This window comes from Stenella coeruleoalba (genome assembly GCF_951394435.1).
Source record: "Stenella coeruleoalba genome assembly, chromosome: 10".
Classification (NCBI taxonomy): domain Eukaryota; kingdom Metazoa; phylum Chordata; class Mammalia; order Artiodactyla; family Delphinidae; genus Stenella; species Stenella coeruleoalba.
In genome coordinates this window covers 30,448,341-30,467,738 of record NC_137156.1, presented here as the reverse complement: position 1 = coordinate 30,467,738, position 19,398 = coordinate 30,448,341, and the positions used below count along the sequence as shown (strand labels likewise).

At 45.9% G+C, this 19,398-nt stretch overlaps 1 protein-coding gene across 9 annotated transcripts in view; it reads right to left on the bottom strand.

Moving 5' to 3' along the window:
- Window positions 1-11,702: 11,702 nt before the first annotated feature.
- The window catches only part of ADGRF5 (adhesion G protein-coupled receptor F5), a 113,014-nt gene continuing 105,318 nt past the window's right edge, over window positions 11,703-19,398 (bottom strand). For 8 of the 9 annotated variants that reach the window (XM_079933730.1, XM_079933735.1, XM_079933734.1 and 5 more), the window contains 4 exons: window positions 18,291-18,332; window positions 18,145-18,204; window positions 17,449-17,533; window positions 11,703-15,568 (listed from right to left, as the gene is read on the bottom strand). In XM_079933730.1, coding sequence (XP_079789856.1) covers window positions 15,489-15,568; window positions 17,449-17,533; window positions 18,145-18,204; window positions 18,291-18,332 — 267 coding nt within the window. In that variant the 3' untranslated portion in view covers window positions 11,703-15,488. The remainder of the gene's footprint in view (window positions 15,569-17,448; window positions 17,534-18,144; window positions 18,205-18,290; window positions 18,333-19,398) is intronic. The other variant, XM_079933737.1, reaches the window with a different exon arrangement.

Genomic DNA, 19,398 nt, shown 5'->3' with positions numbered 1-19,398 from the left:
GTGTGTGTGTGTGTGTATGGAAAGCTCTTTCTCAGATCTTTTTAAATTTTAAAGTACATTTTAAGGGACTTCCCTGGTGGTCCAGTGGTAAAGAATCCGCCTTCCAATGCAGGGGATGCAGGTGCGATCCCTGTTCGGGGAACTAAGATCCCACATGCCGTGGGGCAACTAAGCCTGGCTGCAATTACTGAGCCCACGCACCACAGCTACAGAGCCCACGCACTCTGGAGCCCGTGCGCCACAACTAGAGAGAAGCCCGCGCACTGCAACGAAGATTCCGCGTGCCTCAACTAAGACCCAACGGAGCCAAAAATATAAATAAATAAATATTTAAAAAATAAAGTATATTTATATACTGTTCGTGTATAAAATTATTAACACATTGAAAGTATCAGGTAGAAGAGAAATTAAAGGGAGTATTTGTAGACACACTTTCTTTCCGTGGTTCCTAGGAGACAAAACTACCCGAGGCAAGAAAGTTCCAAGAGAGATCAAGTAAGAAGGAAAGCTGAGGTTTCCATCCCTAATCAGCACAAGCCTCACAGAGAGCTGGCTCTAGAAGTTTACTAAGAGAAAGTATTTCAAGGAGCCTGAATGGTCCAGGCTTTCAGTTACCAGCTTTCTAAGTACATATTTCATGACCACTCTGGAAACAAACGCGAGGGGTTAAGAAGGGTCCCTTTAATGCAAAGGTGTGAGAAGTGTTTGGAGTACGTGCAACCTCCAGTCCCAGCACCGACTCTCCAGCCTGAGGTGCATCAGTATCCCCTGGAGGGCTGGTTAAAGCACAGATCATAGGCACCACCCTGAGAATTTCTGATTCAGTAGATCGGGGGTAGGGTCTCAGAATTTGCACTTCTAGCAGGTTCCCAGGTGATGCTGATGCTGAGAACTGCTGCTTTAGTGGATAGAAAGGAGGTCTGGACATCAGGCTCCCTGGCTGCAGGCTTGGATGGGCCATCTAACCAGCTCTGCAACTATCATAAAATCACACATGCTCTTGGTCTTTGTTTCCTAATCTGTCAAACGAAAGTAATAGTTGACTAGCTCCTCCCAGCCCACTTTAACATCTACAGGGTTACAGAGTAATAAAATGGGATTATGGATAAGAAGGTAGAGTGAAAAGTATATGCAAAGTGTGCTGTTTAATTTTCGGAGTAGATGAGAAGCTACCCGGCCACCCAGCCAGTCTTCATCTCCAAAAACCAAATTGGAAATAACCTGCAGCTTTGCTTCTCTACATGCTCCACAGCCCTGCAAATCCACAACTGACTTTAAGGCTGGGCTTGGAGAAGGTGTTCCCTCCACACCCCTGCATCTCTCCTCAGAAGGGAGCTCCAGGCACGGTGGTTGCTGCTATGGTCTTTCTTTTGTTTTATTCGAAGGAAACGTGCTCTGGGTCATGCCTGGCTTAGATCTGGTCCAGCTCAGAGGAGAGACCCCATCCTAAACAGAGGACAACATTTCCTGTACACCTGAGTTCTCTCTGAAGGAAGCAGAAGCCCAAATGTCAAGGGTAACTTAGAATTTGGATCTAGTATTAGAAATGAAAACTGCTAAAACAGTGACAAGGAGGGAACCAGGCTGAGGGGAAAACATTTTGATATTTCTCAGCACCAGCTCCATACCCACCATCTCGATTCATCTCCATTGACGATGTGCGGTCAGCCCTGTTGACTGCATGATTGATTAGGAATCTGGCTCATCACAGAGCAGACGGTGTATTTAGCTTTTCTCTGGGCCTGCAGTTCTCCACCATACCAGGAGGATTAGCGGATACTTTATTCTTTTGAGGAGTTGAGTTGTTGATGGATGAGTAGGCATCTGTCACGAGGAGGTGGATAGAGAAGTAAGCATTTCAACGTCCTTAGGCAGTGTGGGATTTGGGATTTAGCTAAGTCATGTGAAAAACTGGGAAGCCCTCTCTGTATGCGTGTACTTGGATTCCTTGGCCTTATGTAGTGGGGCTGAATCAGAGTAGTTTGAAAGTCTGCAAATGTCTCATGCTTCCCCCACCCTATTCTTTATCCTGCCACGTGGGGCTATGTTGTACCCTGGGAAGGGCAGAACAAAAAGACAGGAAGTACTGAAACCCTGAGAGCCACGTGGATCTGAGCCTGCCATGGCAGTCTTGGACTGCTTGCCTACACACTTTTTTGGCTAAACTTGAATTTTAAGTGGCCATGATTTTGCATCTGTGTTGCTCACAGAAGATGTAGTCCTCACTGTTAAGATGGTTTCTGTGGGGTCGGCACATGACTCAGGTTAAGTCAATCACAGTTCCTTGCTCCGCTGTAGACACATGTACCGATGGGGAAGAAAAGAGTTTCTCTTCCTTTTAGATCTGAGACTCTGGTTCATAGGCCCCATCGATTTTTTTCCTTGAAGATCTGTCTTGGAATGAAATAAACACACAGAGGGAGACAAAGCCACAAAGGGAGAAAAAGAACTCAGAGCATTGTTTGAGCCCCTGAACCCAGCTGAGCCTGCAGGTGTACCAATCCAGTATCTTCCCCAGTTACAGGAGCTAATAAATGTCCACGCCCGCTTCAACTAGTCTGAGCTGTGGTTTCATTATTTGTAACAGAGAGATCTTTTTTGTGTGTGTGGTACGCGGGCGTCTCACTGTTGTGGCCTCTCCCGTTGCGGAGCACAGGCTCCAGACGCGCAGGCCCAGCGGCCACGGCTCACGGGCCCAGCCGCTCCACGACATGTGGGATCTTCCCGGACCGGGGCACGAACCTGTGTCCCCTGCATCGGCAGGCGGACCCTCAACGACTGCGCCACCAGGGAAGCCCCAGAGAGATCTTTAAGTGACTCAACTGCTGCAGCACATAATTGACTCATCTGTAAAAAGAGGAAATAACTGGGATGAGTCTAAGGTTAAATAAAATCTCATATTACATAAGATTATAAACTTGAATTGAGATGCATATGCTGATGAGTTCATCAGCCTCCCTTATTTTGCTCCGTGACTTATTCTTCCTTTCTGGCTTCATAATGGGCATGATTTTAAAGTCAAACCTTGGCAAAATGATGATTTTGGATGTCATGTATCTTCAGGGTTACTTTCAAAAACTCCTAATGATGAATTAAATGCAAAAATGGGGAGGGTATATGTATTTTGATCCTGAGTAGAGATTGTATCTGAATCTGGGTTCTCTCTCCTGTGTGTGTGTGTAATTTCTAAACACATACACACAGTTTGATACAAAATGATCATGGCTAAATTCATTCCATAGTCACTGTGTGCCAGATACTCTTCTGGGGGCTTTATAAGAAGCAACTCTTCACAGTCATCTGTCAGACCTGTCCAGTTATTATCCCCTTTTGTGTTGTGGAAATAGAGTCACAAGAGACTTTACCCAAGGTCGCAAAGCTAAGACACGCTGGGCTGACCATTGGAAAGCACAAGGTCTGGCTCCAGAGCACAAGCTCTTCCCCACCACTTACGCAACCAGATCAGCTGTCAGTCAACACTAACGCACAACACGATGCGTTCACGCTGCAAACCGAAGCCGAGAATTCAAAGAATCCAAGTAGCAAATCAGCCGCTGCTTCACTCTGCCCATCATACGGGAAATCATGATGTAGCCACGTTGATTAGGACCAAGGTCAGTTGGTCCACGTGTGTTCAGACACAGCCTCGGGAATACACTTCATCCCTAGGAAATCGTAGTCTCCTCCTGTGTGTCTAAATGGCATCCAGCATTCTGAGAATGCTTGTTCTGTCTGTGGCAAGAATAAACATAGGAGCACTGGTCAGTGGAACCCCATGGAAACTCTTTTGCATGAAGAGTAAAAATTAACATGGCAGGTACGCTCAAGCTGCTCCCTTTGGGGAGTCGACCAGTTGGCTAATGGGGGATCTACTTTCTTTTTTTTTTTAATTGGTTCTAGTTATCTGTGTCTTTAGATAAATCTTTGATCATTTCCAAGTATTGGCTTCTTATTGGAGAGTTATTAGGAAATCTGAAAGAGATAAATATAAGAAACAAAGTAGAAGTGCAAAGTATTAGCCATGTCCTATGACATGTAATTTGAAGAGAGCCAGGAGGCGTAACTGCCCCCAGATTGCTCACATGCCTTTGTGTTGGTGTGTCTGAGAGGCCTTTATGAAATTTAAGTTATTTGTGGATGAATTAAAATTAATTATTGCCCTAAAATATCGGCCGGCTAATGTGGTCCTGAGAACGCTGGGACACAGGCTAAAAATGTCTGGATGGTGTGGAGGTGCTTTGACAGATTCCCCAGACAGGTAAGGGCAGACTGTGGGCCACGAACACTTAGGAGTTGGGTTACTGACAGGGCAAGATGTGGCAAAGTCAAAAGCTCCATTTCATGGCTTCCTCCAGGGTCCATGCAGCTATTTCCCATAGGGGAGCAACTCTACTTTCCATAAAGCAACATAGCTGGCGTCCTTTCAGGCTCCATCAGAGACCAGAAAAGGAACTAGTTCCATGTTTGCCCAGAACGCCAGCCATTATGCTCTGGGCTGCCCTGAGATGAGATTATAAAGCAGGATTAAGGTTGGAGATGCCTTAAGTTCTCCATCCTTTCTGTCACCACGTTGTCCCTCTCTCATTTTCTGTGCTCGGAGCTCTCCCTGCCATGGGAGTCTGCGTGCATCGCAGGGAAGCAGCAGTGTGGTGGTGACGTGCACACATTCTAGGTCAGACATTCTGCATTTAACACCTGACTCTACCATTCTTGAACTGTGTGACCCTGGGCAAGTGATTAACCTCTCTGTGCTTAGTTTATTCATCTGTAAAATAAAGAGAAAAAGAATATTTAGTCAACCCTAGAAGGGTTTGTTGTCAGGCTTAAATGAGATGCTAGGACAGCACCAAACACATGGTAAGAACTCAATAAATGTTAGTTAATATAGATAGTTAACAGCCATTTTCAGTGGAGGGTAAATTTCATGTCATTTGCTGTGTCCCTCTCCTGGAGCCTGGTACATGTTAAGCCTCATCTCTCCTTGTGATTTTGTTTTCTGTTAGAGGGGTGTCCCATGTTAGGCAGAAGGGCTGAGAGCTATCCTGAGGGTATGAGTAATATCCCAGGCATATGACACTCTCCCGCAGTCAGAAGTCATATGCCTCTTATGCAAGCCCAGGTCAGCTTGTCCCTCTGCCCTAAGGGCCAGCCCTTTGGCAGTGGTACTGTTTACTTCTCCTGAATCTTCTTGGATCACACTTCAGCTGGCAGAGCGAGCAGCCTCCTCTTCATCGTGTGTCTGGAGACTAGACTAGAAACTTACCAGCTGCTGGCTGGAGTGTCACTTAGCCCTAGGACAGCTGCGGATTCACCACAGATTGAAAATGAAAGCTCAGCCCGGCAGTAGGTTTCCGTGGGTGAATGAGAAAAGGGAATAAGACCGTCCTGGCTCATCCTCTTGCAGGTGCATTGATGGGCAAGTGTGAGGGTCCTGTGAAACATGGAAGGCACCCATCTTTATTTCTCAAACTACCTTCCACACTCCTGTCTGGAATGGGGGGACTGGGTGATTTCTGGGGCTGCTTTTAGCTTTGCCTTTAGGTCTATAAATAAGATTCTGTCCGTGAGGAAGGAGAAAAAACAGAAGGAGGGAGCTATCCTGGCTAGTATCTCGCAGAAATGTACACCTGCCAGTAAAACCCATCACACCTACTGGAACTATGTGCCTGGAATGATGGCTCTCCCCATACCTTGACATCTCTTTCTACATCATTTCTTTTCCTCCTGCAAGGATCATAAACTTTTTTTTTTTTTTTTTTTTTTTTGATATGCGGACCTCTCACTGTTGTGGCCTCTCCCGTTTCGGAGCACAGGCTCCGGGCACGCAGGCTCAGCGGCTCACGGGCCCAGCCGCTCCGCGGCATGTGGGATCCCCCCGGACCGGGGGCACGAACCCGTGTCCCCTGCATCGGCAGGCAGACTCTCAACCACTGTGCCACCAGGGAAGCCCTACTCTTCTTTTGATTGCATTTCAACCATTTAAAAATGTGGAAACGATTCTTAGCTCGTGGGCAGTACATTCACAGACAGGGGTTGGATCTGGCTTGTGGCACTTAATTTACCTTGCTGTGAAGTTGAATTTAATCCTGGATTCATGGTCCTTTTTTTTTTTTTTTTTTTTTTTTGGTACGCGGTCCTCTCAGTGCGCGACCAGGGAAGCCCCATAATATTGATATAGACGTGTTAGGAGGTGGGGACAGAGAGTGATTCTTTCGTGCCTGGTTTCTGTCATTCTGTTCATAGTCCCAAGTTACTTGTCCTCTGCACGCTGCCCTCCAGGCTCTTCATCCACGGGCCCACAGTAGCTGCACACCTTTGAGGTTCTGTCAAGGGGCTCAGGGAGGCGCTTCCTCTAATGACCACCAGGTGGTGATCAAGCCTCAGGAGAAGCTGGCGGACTGCTGGGGAGGAGCCGGAGCTTGGAGGCCAGCTGTCACTCATCAGCCCAGTTGGCCATCCCGTCAGGGCTGCCCTGACCAGGACAGCTGTGAACAGAGCGCCTCTGGGCATGGGAAGCGCTCACAGTTCCAGAAAAGCAGTAAAGGGATGTACGAATTTCCTCGGTTAATCAAAATCAAACGCCTCTTGCCACCGCTGCCGGAGGTTGGGGCGATTTGGCAGGATGGAGGACCGAGGATGGTACCCATTAAAATTAGTTTCCAAAAAGGCGGGGCCCAGAGTCATACCTGGATCCTGGGAAGTGGGCTGTGACAGCAGTCTGCCTAGGACTTGCCCAATCCGTTCCTGTTTCTTTTCATGCTGAGAAAAAGCCTTTTTTTTTTTTTTTCCTGGACTCCTGGGTTTGTTCTATTTAGTTTCTAATAGTCACCAGCATACTTCCTTTGGGACTTGGCTCTGCATTAAAAAATAAAAACCCTGGGGTGGAAACGGAGTTGAGTAACCCCCATCCTTGGCCCATTCTTGCAGGGGGAACACTCATGACCTTTCAACTCTTCATCGCAAAGTTTGCAGGTGGAACGGAAAGAATAGATGTCTAGATCATTATTCTAAACATAGACAAGGTGCCTGTAAGTAGAGCACACACAGCCCACATGGGAAAATAGTATTCGGAGACAAATAACAGGGGTCTGGCCCAGGGCGGGCTTTAGTAATCGTGCCCATCTTTTCGTCTTTCTTTTTCTGTCTGCTCCGTATTCAGTAAGAATAGAGTCATGAAAATTGTTTCCTCTCTAGAATGTGCCAGAGGATAGACTTAGACATCTGTCCACCAGGACAGAAGGAAAGATGGGGTGGTGAGGTTGGTAAATGGGAAGTAATCAGGGGCTTCATCGTCGCTTCCTTCAGTACCACGGGTACTGGAGGTGGCGGTGGCTATGTTACAGGCCTGGCCCAGGGGGCAATTCCATTCTCTCCTCTTGGCCACTGCTTGACACCAGCAGAGATAAGGGATGGTTTGCGATGAAGCTCCGGAGGGGCAGGTGGCCTGTGAGGGAGGCTGCTGCTCCTGGAAGGAGGGGCACCTGAAGTCTGCTACGTGGGTCCATTTGATGCTGGGGAGACAGTGCTCAGAGCATGCCTCCCCTGGGGACCCACTCATCACAGGCTCTCCCACTTCCCCAGACTTTCATCTTCTGGGACCCGAGCTCAAAGGGCCCTGAAGTAGTCACAGCTGGAAGTTGAGCTGCAGGGTGTCCCCACCTGCAGGAGGGTTCTGAAGACACCTGGGGTCGTAGAGCAGGCCTGGGCCTCTCAGGGTCCTCCCTACACTGCTGGGCAACAGAGGCCCAATATATGCCCACTGGGCTGTGTGTGCCGGGGGCTGAGTCACGCCCGGGACTCCAGAAGAGGCCCTGGACCCTTTTGGGAAGCACAGAAGGTCCATGTAAAGGCATGTCCTGGAGCAACATTGTCCAAAGACTGCCAACCTGCATGTGTGCTTTGGGCCTCTTAAGAAAAATCATCTTGTCACATATGGGATCATCTTGAAGGAAATCTTCAAAGCCAACCATTTGTTGAGTGCCATCTCACTCCCTCATGGGTACGGGATGAAGCGTGCCCTACCCATCCTAATTCAGGGCTCTCCTGATGACCCTCGACACCCAGGCCTAGAATGCCCCTGGACACTCACTGGGGTCATCAGAGCTTACTGTCCCCTCCCCAAGGCTCCCCTGTGGTCAGCCTCTCTCTGCCTTTCAAAGAGATAATGGAGGTAATCTATTATTTGCATAGTACTTCGTTTCCAAAACATGTTCCTATAAACTATGGTTTGGGGGCCTGACAACAGCCTTGAGAGGTAATTAGAATGATCCCTATTTTCTAGATGAGCAAACCAAGGACCAGAGAACTTCAGTGAAGGGCCCAGGGGAGTGAGGAAAGGTGTCTTTCTGTTCTGGGAGCCGTGTTCTTTCTGCTACGCCACACCAATGAGACAGTAAGCTCGTCCTCCAGGAAAGAAGACTGATGCGGATCTCCCGGCCCTTCCTCCTTTCTGGGAAAGATGCGAGGCTGCAATTTTCTGGGGCTGATTCCGTGCTTGTCAATAATCTCCAAGGACAGTTTATAACAGTGTGGCTTTCAGGCCAGCTTGGAGGGGCAGGAGTTATACGGAAGAGAAGTATTTGGGGCCTTACGGATTTATGTCCCCTCCACCTCCCATATGTGTAAGCATCTCTGCAAAGTCCAGCCCGGATGCTGTGGTACAGGCCTGTTTTAAATTCATTTTCCTACCCTGCTGTTCATATAGAGAAGGGAAGCAGAAGAGCAGAACGCATTTATCTGTGATTTGTGCTTTCAATATGTGTTTCCCCGTGTAGTAGCTTCTAGATACATGTGGCTCTTTAGCCCTGGAAATGTGCTGGGCACTTGTGGAGTAAAACACACACTAGATTGTGAACACTTAGTATTTAAAAAAAAAAAAAAGGAATGTAAAATACCTCATTAAGAAGTTTACACGGCTTCCCTGGTGGCGCAGTGGTTGAGAGTCCGCCTGCCGATGCAGGGGACACAGGTTCGTGCCCCGGTCCGGGAAGATCCCACATGCTGTGGAGCGGCTGGGCCCGTGAGCCATGGCCGCTGAGCCTGCGCGTCCGGGGATTGTGCTCCGCAACGGGAGAGGCCACGACAGTGAGAGGCCCGCGTACCGCAAAAAAAAAAAAAGAGAAGTTCACATAAATTACATCTTGAAATGCTAAGATTTTAGATCTGTTGGGTTAAGCCAAATGTATTACTGCAATTCATTTTATCAACTTACTTTTTGTAAAGTGACTCCTTAAAAATGAAAAGTACACGTGACTTAGCGTTCTACCAGACCGTGCAGCGTTCCCAGCGTTCCTGAGTAGTTCAAAGACGGCTGCATTCCTTTTCACATAACGTATTCGTAGGAAGCATGCTTTTCTTCCTGTTTATATGAATAAACTTCATAAAGCCAGGGGGAAAGGTCTTCAAAATACAAAACTAAACAATTTCCTTTCCAAATGATGTATACATTATCTTTCAAAGAAAAACATCAGGGTAGGGAATTCCCTGGCGGTCCGGTGGTTATGGCTGGACCATAACATGTTTCCAGTGCACGGGGCACGGGTTCCATCCCTTGTCGGGGAACTAAGATCCTGCTTGCCGTGCGGTGCAGTCAAAAGATAAATGTAAAAATGTGCACACACACACAAAAACAAAAGAAAAGGAAAACATCAGGGCAAAAGAGCAGACAATTCCAGACAAAGTCCTGTGACCCATGCAAGCATGTGATGGCAGGTTAACGCCGTGAGAGAGGGATGCGTCTCCTGAGGTATGAAAACGTTTCCAGTTCCAGGCACGGGCTGCAGGTGGCAGCAAGTCATTGGTGGAGGTGGGGTGGGAAACTTTGAGGATGAGAAGTGCCCAGCATAGGAGGAGCACTTTGACTTGGTTTTTAAGGAGTGGGAGGTCAGATGAACAAAAGCTTAGAGAACAGGCCAGCACCTGTGTACTCAGATCTCTGCCCTGTTGGCCTAAATGTCAAACGTACTTTAGACTGAGTACATTAGAGCTCCTGGGCTCACTCTACCTGCCACACCAGACGCACACCGCGTGGGGAAGGCTGTCTGCTACGGAGCTGTGTGCCTCTTTTCATCTGGACAAATCAAGCTTTCCCACACGGCACTTTTCCTGAATTTCCACACAGCTGGAAGCCATCCCCTTGGGAAGGGTGCCTTCTGTCACATTTGCATATTCAGCAGACAGAATAACGTTGACATATTTGCAGCACACAAGCCTTATTACTGATACTGCCAGAGAGACCCTTTGCAGTGTGATTACTCTTATGGACAAAGGAAAGTTTGCAGGTCACATATCTGCAGCTTAGGCCTCATACAGATTCTACAGAGCAGTGCTGGGTCCTTAACTTTTTTTAAATTATTAATTTATTTTTGGCTGTGTTGGGTCTTCGTTGCTGTGCTTGGGCTTTCCCTAGTGGTGGCGAGCGGGGGTTACTCTTTGTTGTGGTGCACAGGCTTCTCACTGCGGTGGCTTCTCTTGTTGTGGAGCATGGGCTCTAGGCACGCGGGCTTCAGTAGTTGTGGCACACGGGCTCAGTAGTTGTGGCGCACAGCTTTAGTTGCTCCATGGCATGTGGGATCTTCCCGGACCGGGGCTCGAACCCATGTCGCCTGCATTGCCAGGCGGATTCTTAACCGCTGTGCCACCAGGGAAATCCCTAACTTTGTTTTTTTAAAGAATCTGAAGAAATAGCTTGTATCATCTTCTCCCCAGCACTGGGAGCCGGACCTGTGACTCTGATGAGATGTCACTCCCATGAGTAGATTACATCACAGGGCAAAGGTGAAGGAATTCTGCGGATATAATTAAGGTCCCTAATCACCTGGCTTTGAGTTAATCTCAAGGGAGATTATCGTGGGTGGGCCAGACCTAATCAGGTGAGTCCTTTAAAAGAGGGTCTGGAGATCAGAGACTGAAGAAGTCACAGAGATTCAAAGCAGCATAGAAGCTCTTCTGTTGACTTTGAAGAAGCAAACTGCCTTATTAGGAGAAGACCACATGGCAGGGGATGGTTGGATGCCTCCAGGAGCTAAGGACCTCAGTCCTATTAACTGCAAAGAATAAAATTCTGCCAAGCAATCACTGAGCTCGGAGGAGGACCCCAGCTTTCAGATGAGACCGCAGCCCTGGGCAACAACTTGAGTTCAGCCTGATGAGACCCTGAGCAGAGGACCAGGTTAAGCCATGCCCAGAAACTGCGTGATAACAAACAGGTGTGGTTTTCAGCTTCTAAGTTTGCAGTAGTATGTTACAAAGCAGTAGAAAACGAATACAGGAAATACAGGACCGTGTTGCAGAAATATCTGTTGCTAACAGAACCCATGGGGCTCTGTTTTTGGCTGTCCATGAAAATTCCAACCAAGCCACATCCAAATGTCAGAACAGACATTTGTTTATTTGTTTCCCAGACAGTCAGGTCCTGAAAGCATTACTTCCAGGTCCCCTGTTTAAAGCCTCTTAAGCTTCTGGACTCCACATGCTGAGTGGGAGTGTGGATGGTGTGAGGAAAGACATCAGCTCTGTCAGCCAACTGAGCTCAGCTGTGAATTTCTGACACCCCTCACCCTCGCCCCCATACCTGGAGAATAGATGTGACCATTCACTGAAGAAGACGGAATTAAATTCTGGTGGACGTGGGGAAGCCTGAAACAACAGCAGTAGCCTATTCCAAGAGCACCGACAATTTATATAAAGAAAACTTCACTCGATCTTGTTAGATTTTTATTGTTATAAGCACAGAAAAGACACAGAGCTGTATGCTGGCATGCTATTAAGACACGGCTGAAAATCCCAAGTCATAAATTAGAAACCTGTAGCATCTCATTCCAAAGCTAACATCTTTGAAATGATGAGACACTATTTTCACTGGCGTTCAGAAAATACGTGAGAGAGACAGATCCACTGAAAGCCCCTCCTTTATTTTGGACACTCAGGGAATCAGAGTTCTGTTGGCCTGGGTTATTGACTTTCTCTTAGGGGTGCAGAGCCCCATTTAACATCACCTTCACCTGCCACAAATAAAATGCATTCCACCTACATGGCATTTCTATGGCCACACTTGTTTCCTTTTGTCTTCTCAAATGGTCGTGACTTTCTGTTCCACTTGCCTCAGAATAACTCCTTCCCCCACCTCTGTTCTTGCTGGTTGCTATAATCTTTCTCATCTCCATGAAACTTTTTTTTTCAGTCTTCCAACCTCTCTGAAGGTCCCTAGATAAACCACAAAGGGCTATGACTTCCCACAGTGTTTCTTAATTTCTGGCCTTAGCAACCTACATCCTGAAATCCCCATGGACCTGTATTTACCTCTTTCTCCAAGTAAACAGTAAGGCATGGGAAGGAGGATGGCAGATACATGACTCATTCAACAGATGATGTGTTGCACTGGCCTTAGAATATTATACTGGGCTTAGAATATTTCTGTAGTTTATATTCATTGCTCATTGGTGAATGCTCCAACCTCTGAAGCATTAGCACAGATTCCTTTGCAAGAAACTGACTTCATAGAACATCCCTTAATGCAAGAAGGTTTTGGCCCATGGAACGGACTTTATACACTGAGAGATTTCAGGGACGTGGGGGAAGTATTGCCCACTTTCCAAGTGAAGTTGACCCCATATCTCACTTTGTATCAAAACCAGAGCCCATGTTCTCCCTTCCCTCGGAAATCTGCTGTGAAAAGCCTCGGAATCCTTGCTGATTGAGAACTGGTGACCTTGGGGCCAAGCACAGCTCCGGCTTTCACGTAATTTACAGATTCACGGACCACTGTTTTTTACAATTTTGAATTCTGTTGCTTATTTTAGGATCTTGGCAAAGAGCAGTGGCTGAACTATGTGTCTTGCAGTTGAGCAGAAAACCAGCAGTTATTGTATTTCTCCAACGTTTTGTTTGTATAGCTTTCCTGGGACTTGGATCCGGCGCTGTGACTTGAAAGGTGGGAGGTACGTGCACACCTGTGTGTGTGTGTGTGTGTTCGGGGTAGTGAACGTGCCGCCCCCATGGTAATCAACGTGGAGAGAGAGCCAGATCCACGTCCTGGGGAGCCCTGCTGAAGGCTCCTGTCATTACAGAGGTCCCCTCCACAAAGTCAAACACAATGATTCCCAAAGGATCCCTACAGAAGTGGGTGGAAGGTCAGTGTTTCTTGTCACTTTGTGGTTTTGAACACGAGACCCACAGCCTCCAGGGTGCTGTGCTTTCCTTGGCCGATCACATCAAGGTGGCCGTGCTAACATACTGTCTAACCCTGCCTCAGTCCGCACTGATAGAACCCCAGAGGCCACAGCAGCAACGCCGTGCTTTCCCTAATAGCTAAATCTAATTCAGTTCATCCTCCTAACCTCTGGGTCTGTCTTCTAAGTACCAAACTCTGCCCAAAGTTGATCATTCCCTGAAAAATGTTAAGGCTGACAATCATTTCCTTTAGGGACTTTAAATAATGAACTATTCAGCTGGGATAATGATGTGACAATTTGCAGGCAAATGTGGGCGTAGATGTCTGCGTCGTTTGTGAATAGGTATGAAAAAAGAGTTCATTTCCTTGAAACATTAGGACTTCTGTCTCACCTCCACCTCTCCATAAAGAAAAGAGAGATGAAAATGGAATTTAAAATTTAAAATAAACGGAAGAGATTTTAAAGAGTTAAAACATTTACAGAATACTCTTTCCAACCTCAATAAATAAATGGTTGCTGAATCTCGGACTCTTTTGGCCTTTCTTCCTGGTGGTTGGACCCGTTTAAATTTGTCCTTATGAAGACCACACAACCCACATTTTCAGAGAAGCCCCACATTTTTATTCTGTTTCACTGTCTCCCTGGGATCCGACTTTGATTTGGAATGTACGGTTGCTGTGGCTACAGTACATGGTTAACATTTTTTTTTTAATTAATTTATTTATTTTGGCTGCGTTGGGTCTTTGTTGCTGTGCACGGGCTTTCTCTAGTTGCGGCGAGCGGGGGCTACTCTCCATTGCGGTGCGCGGGCTTCTCATTGTCGTGGCTTCTCTTGCTGCGGAGCACGGGCTCTAGGCACACGGGCTTCAGTAGTTGTGACGTGCGGGCTTAGTTGCTCCGCGGCATTACGTGGTTAACTTTGATAAGGATGCTATTTTAATCTTTGTATTTTTATGAAATGCACACACACAAGCAAAATACACACATGCACATAATTCACAAACAATCTTCACCATCTGTTCATCAAGGTAAAGTGTCATCAGAAGCACAGACTAGCTGGTTGTAAAATTTCTTTCTAGAAGATTTCCAGGTGGTTGAAATAAACATGAATTAGACAGTAGAAAACTCTTAATGTATATTGGTCTAGGAACTTAGGAACTGAAAGAATTAATACATAGAGAGCTATACAACACACCCAGGGCCCCTAAATCCACAGTAACTACAACAATAATAATATACAATGCTGTAAGGTCATGAAAATCTATTCTATCATGCACAGAAAAGTACCTGGTTAAAGCTGTTAATATATGACAGTAGAGGGGGGTTCTGTATTTCAGTGCAATATATCACATTTGGAAATGAATGGATATAAAAATATATTTTTTTTGCTTTCAAAAAGGGGAAGCAAAACATAAGCCTTTTCTGCTAAACTATAAAAGTGTAATCAGCAGTTGGTCTGCTGTGATCTAATAAGGCATGGCCACCACACTTTCTCTGTCTATTCATTCCACTTAGCTCCAACCTTAACATACAGTAGCATATATGTATATGTTTAGCATCAGGAGAATCATGTCTTCTTCCATGAATTTCTTGTAAATATTATCATCCACTTGAAAGCATCTTTGATATAATTTCCTCCCTACTTTTTTCATTGCTTTTGTTTTTTTTTTTTTTTTTGGTCCCTCTTAACTAAGGAAATACCAGGAAGATATTGAAGTTTCTCCACGGCTAATTTTCCATTTCCATTTTGGAGTCATTTTTGAATTTTCAGTGTTGCAGCACCTGAGAAGCAATTGTATTAGGTCATTAACATGGAAATCTTAAAATATGGTCCTTATGTTGTTCTCTATTTTTTTCTTTTCCTTCTAGTTTCCTCCATCTCTCCCTTCTTTCTTCCTTTCTTCTTGCCTTCCTTCCTTCCTTCCTTCCTAGAATTCACTGAAGTATTTCCTAGGTCCTAGCCTTTCACTTATTATTTTAATCAAAGCTTATCTTTGGGCCCAGGGTGTGAAAAGTAAAAATGTCTCTGAAATTCTATTTTACAATATAGACAGAGAAGTTGGCTTGAGTTTCACTTAAATACTATACACATTCGGTATCACACAAGGGGTGGGGGTAGGGCTGCAACATAAATGTAACAATTCCTTTTAGTCTGTATTTACAAAAGAAAGCCCCTTCCCTAATGAAAAAGTCTCTTCGGCATCTGTTCCCTGAAGCCTGCGGAGAAAACATTTTATCCATGGCTTGGAAAAGATCTCTTTTTCAGAGAACGTCCACTGTTCCCCAAGAGGTTCCATGGGCTGGATTCTCCTGTTCTTAGTTGAGCAATGAATAAGCACTGGATGTGTTTTCCAGGGATGAGCTGGTTATTTCCGGGGTGGAAACATTGTATGTTCCTGAAAAACAGAACAGCAGCTCAGCTGAAGGCCAAGTCTTCATGATTACCAGGGTGTGAACCTCTGCTCATAGACCAGGGGGCGCTCTACTCCAGGAGCCAGGTAAGCTCAGGCCATGCCTGGATAGGAACACATGCCTGCCCTCCTCCCCAGACCCAGAAGTCCTGGAGAACAAACAAAGCTGTTCTCAAGCATGCGTGGCGGCCGACAAGACAAGCACTGACTATTTCACATCATACCAGCAGCCAGATTTCTACAAAAGACAGGGAGATCGCGACAGGGGCAGCCCTCTGCATGCCACCACATGCACTGGCTTGGGGGCATCCGTGGGAGGGAATATCCCTGGTCCCTTTGGGTTGGTGTGACTTTGGGAAGCTCTTGGGAGGGGCCTGGGGACTGAGCTGGGCAAAGGGAGAAAAGGAAAGAAAAGAGAAAATTACAGGAGAAGAAAAGGCAGGACCGAAAAAGCAGCAGGAGTCAGAGAATGCCAACAAGAGCGCTGAGGATGAGTGTAGCAGGGCGGGTGGCCCGCGAGCTACTGCACAGGCTCGTGTCAGCAGGGGGGTGGGGGCTGAACACGGGGACGGTACGGGCTGTGTGTTGGGCAGGGGAAGCGACACAGTGCCCCACCCTACCATCAGATGGGCGGACTGCCACGGCTAACAAGGTTTCCATCATTGCCTGGGGGGCCCTTTGTCGCAGCTGACAACACAAACCAAAGTTACAGTGATTATGGAACCCTCAGATAGGCCAACCTGGATCTGCATTAATGACCCTGAAAGGCTAAGAGGCAATGGCCGGGGCTCTCAGGCCCCGAGACCTCGGGAACAGGACCCCGACTCTTGACCTGACTGGCTCAGAAACAATGAACACGTTTTACTGACCTCACATATTGCATAATTCTGATTCTGTGGAATCGTTTCATAGAGTTTTCACTGTTCTTGCTTTAATGCAAACGATAAACATGATCCAGGGACAGTGCTGGCCAAAGGGAATAGTTCTAACAGACCCTGGAGATCTGATCATTTCACAACAGGTCCAATCAAAAGTGAAGGTCCTCCAGTTTCACGAGCAATGCATCAAAATGAAGCTCAAAACACCAAGTTCTCTGGAGTTTCAATAATTAATAGGCATTCTCAAAATTTGCTTTATATGAAAAGCTTTAGTCAGGAAGGCTTTTGATACATTTGATACATGTCTTCATTTGTGAGATTTGTTCAGTTTTGAGGAGCTGAAAGGAAGTCTGGTGCCTATTTTCCTAAGGGGAGGAGGTGGTGGTGACATGGGACAGGAGTTTCAGCTTGCCAGAATAGCTGAAACCCACTGCCCAAAGTCATTAACATTCTTTATCTTATGTCTACAAGGAGGAAACGTTCACTGCGCCATGCCCCTCATAGAACAGCTAACTTGGGTGATCCCTCATATGTTTGCAATTTTATAAATGTCGATGTGTAAAAGAACACTCCAAAAAAAGAAAAGGGGAAAAAAAAGGGAAATGAAACTCACAGCATGGGATCCTATGGTAGGATTCTCTAAATATATTCTTCGCTGCCCGGTAAGCCATAAACATGACCGACCTATTCTTATATAACAGGAATAGAAGAGAACTCCGTGTTTGACCAGGCCAGCAATTTACAGTTCCCAGTGTTACGGTGGATACAGTTTTTATGGAGAGCGCTCCACAGGCTGAAGGCAACTGCCCTCTGTACCAACCCCTTGGGTGTTTGGGAAAATATAAGCAAGTACTTAACCTCTGCCCCAAATAAGGCCATTATGGGTCAATGCCATGAAGTGGGCAGTGGGACAGTAGGGGCGTGAGATTCCCCCCAGGGCAAATATGTTTAGGTCAAGCCAGGAAACATCTAGAGGTCAGCACGTACCTGTCTTACCAAACAAATTGTTAAATCTTCTTGATATTGGAGAACTCATAGAAAATACTGGAGTGGATGAACCTAGGGATGTGGACTAGAAAAGAAAAAAAGAATTACACAGCAAACGTGTTAGACCAAGGCCCGGTTTTGATCTGTAGGATGATTCGTTTGCTGCCTGCCGGTGGTCACTGACTGCGTCTTTCATTTCACTTTAAGGAGAGAGCCTGGATGAGCATGAATTTCTGTTTCAGACAAACTAAGCAGGGGAGCCACCTTTTGAAACACTGTAACATCGCCACCGGTAGGAGGGAAATAGCTTCCAAATACATTTTTTACTGTTCGATAGGGTTTACTAGCTTCTGACATAGGAAAACAAATATATTTAAGTGCAATAGTTATCTTCCAAGATGAACTACAGAAAATTCTATTCATCATTCTTCTTCAAATATTGTTCTTTATGGCCTTGAGTTTCCCCAGAAGAGTACTTCTCATTGAAATTTGGTTTTAACCTCCAGTTGATATTATCTGTGCTATTTGTAACCTCTATTTAAAGATGTGGGGATAGCATCTTAATGCTAGTACTGTTCCATGACTATGTTTAATAGGCAGAATCAGGTAAGAAGAAAACACAGTGGAATAATCTATGTTATAATTGGTAGTGGAGAGAGAGGGGTTTGTGTAAATTTCTACAAAGGAAGTATTTACCTTTGAGTGCTGTGAAGACCATCTCGACAGTGAAAACTTATTCAGCAAGGCTTCCTGTACCTGCATCATTTAAAAGAAGCCATTGTCAACTCAACATGTCACTGCAATTTAGACTTTTCTAGAATCATGACTGTCACTGTTCTTACCTTCTGATCCCAAAGGCATCCAAAGAGTAAAATGAATAATCCCTGAAAAAAGAATTGGGAAGAAGTGCATTTTAATCATATTAATTATATTAATCACAGTCTAGTCTAGCAAACTAGGAAGTATGGTTCACCTGCCATAGAATTTGTACTACCTCTTTCCACATCTGCATTTATGGTCCAGTAGATGACAGTGATGTAGTAGGTCCACACCAAGGGCCTCTGATGTGATAATGTCATAAGGATATTTTCAATTTCCCTATTTCCACCCAATTGTGCACTGGAGATCCTGCTGGTTATGTTATTAAACATACCTCTTATGTCTACAGTAGCCCTCATGTAGTTGTGATGAGAACATAGGGCATGAGGTGGAATAATCAGTCCCTTCTAGTCAAGGCATATTATAAACATCATTAGACATGAGCCTTAGAGTTTGGAGCCATGGGCCCAGTAGCAGAAGTTAGAATTTGCATGGTCTTGGCATTAGCATCTAGGGCAACGTCTCGGCATCACCTCCAGATGCCCTGGATCCTCACCAGCTCATGGGGACTTAGGCCTACCACTGGTTGAATCAGAATTAAGCATCCCCTTCCTTGCGCTCCAAAGGCTTGTTGTCTGTACCTCTGCTAAAGCCCACCTAACAACGTGGCTTGTATTATAGTTACGTGCTGCTGGAGAGCAAAGAGAATGTCTTTTTCATTTTCACATAATGGAGCAAAATGTCTACCTTACATAGAGCATTCATTCTTTCATCCTTCAGAAAAATGTTGCCTGAGAACCCACTATGTGGTACAGAGCCTGCATTGCATTTGCCAAGGTGCTCAGGACTGAGCATCTAGTGTGCCAAGGTCTTTGCAGGCACTAGGAATGTACTGATAAATAAGACAGACGCTGCCCCTGACCTCACCAAGGCAGGGCTCGTTTAATGCTAGTGGAAATTAACTGGAGAGATTGTTTGGTTTAACGGTGGTATTTTCATTTAGGAGATAATAAACGGCATCAAGATAATGTTAGATAAACAGCAAAATCCAGTGTAGGGAAGGGACTTTCCTCCTATTTGTATTATCAGGGCACTTAGAAGAGAGGTGCGTAGGCAACTAAATTATAATGC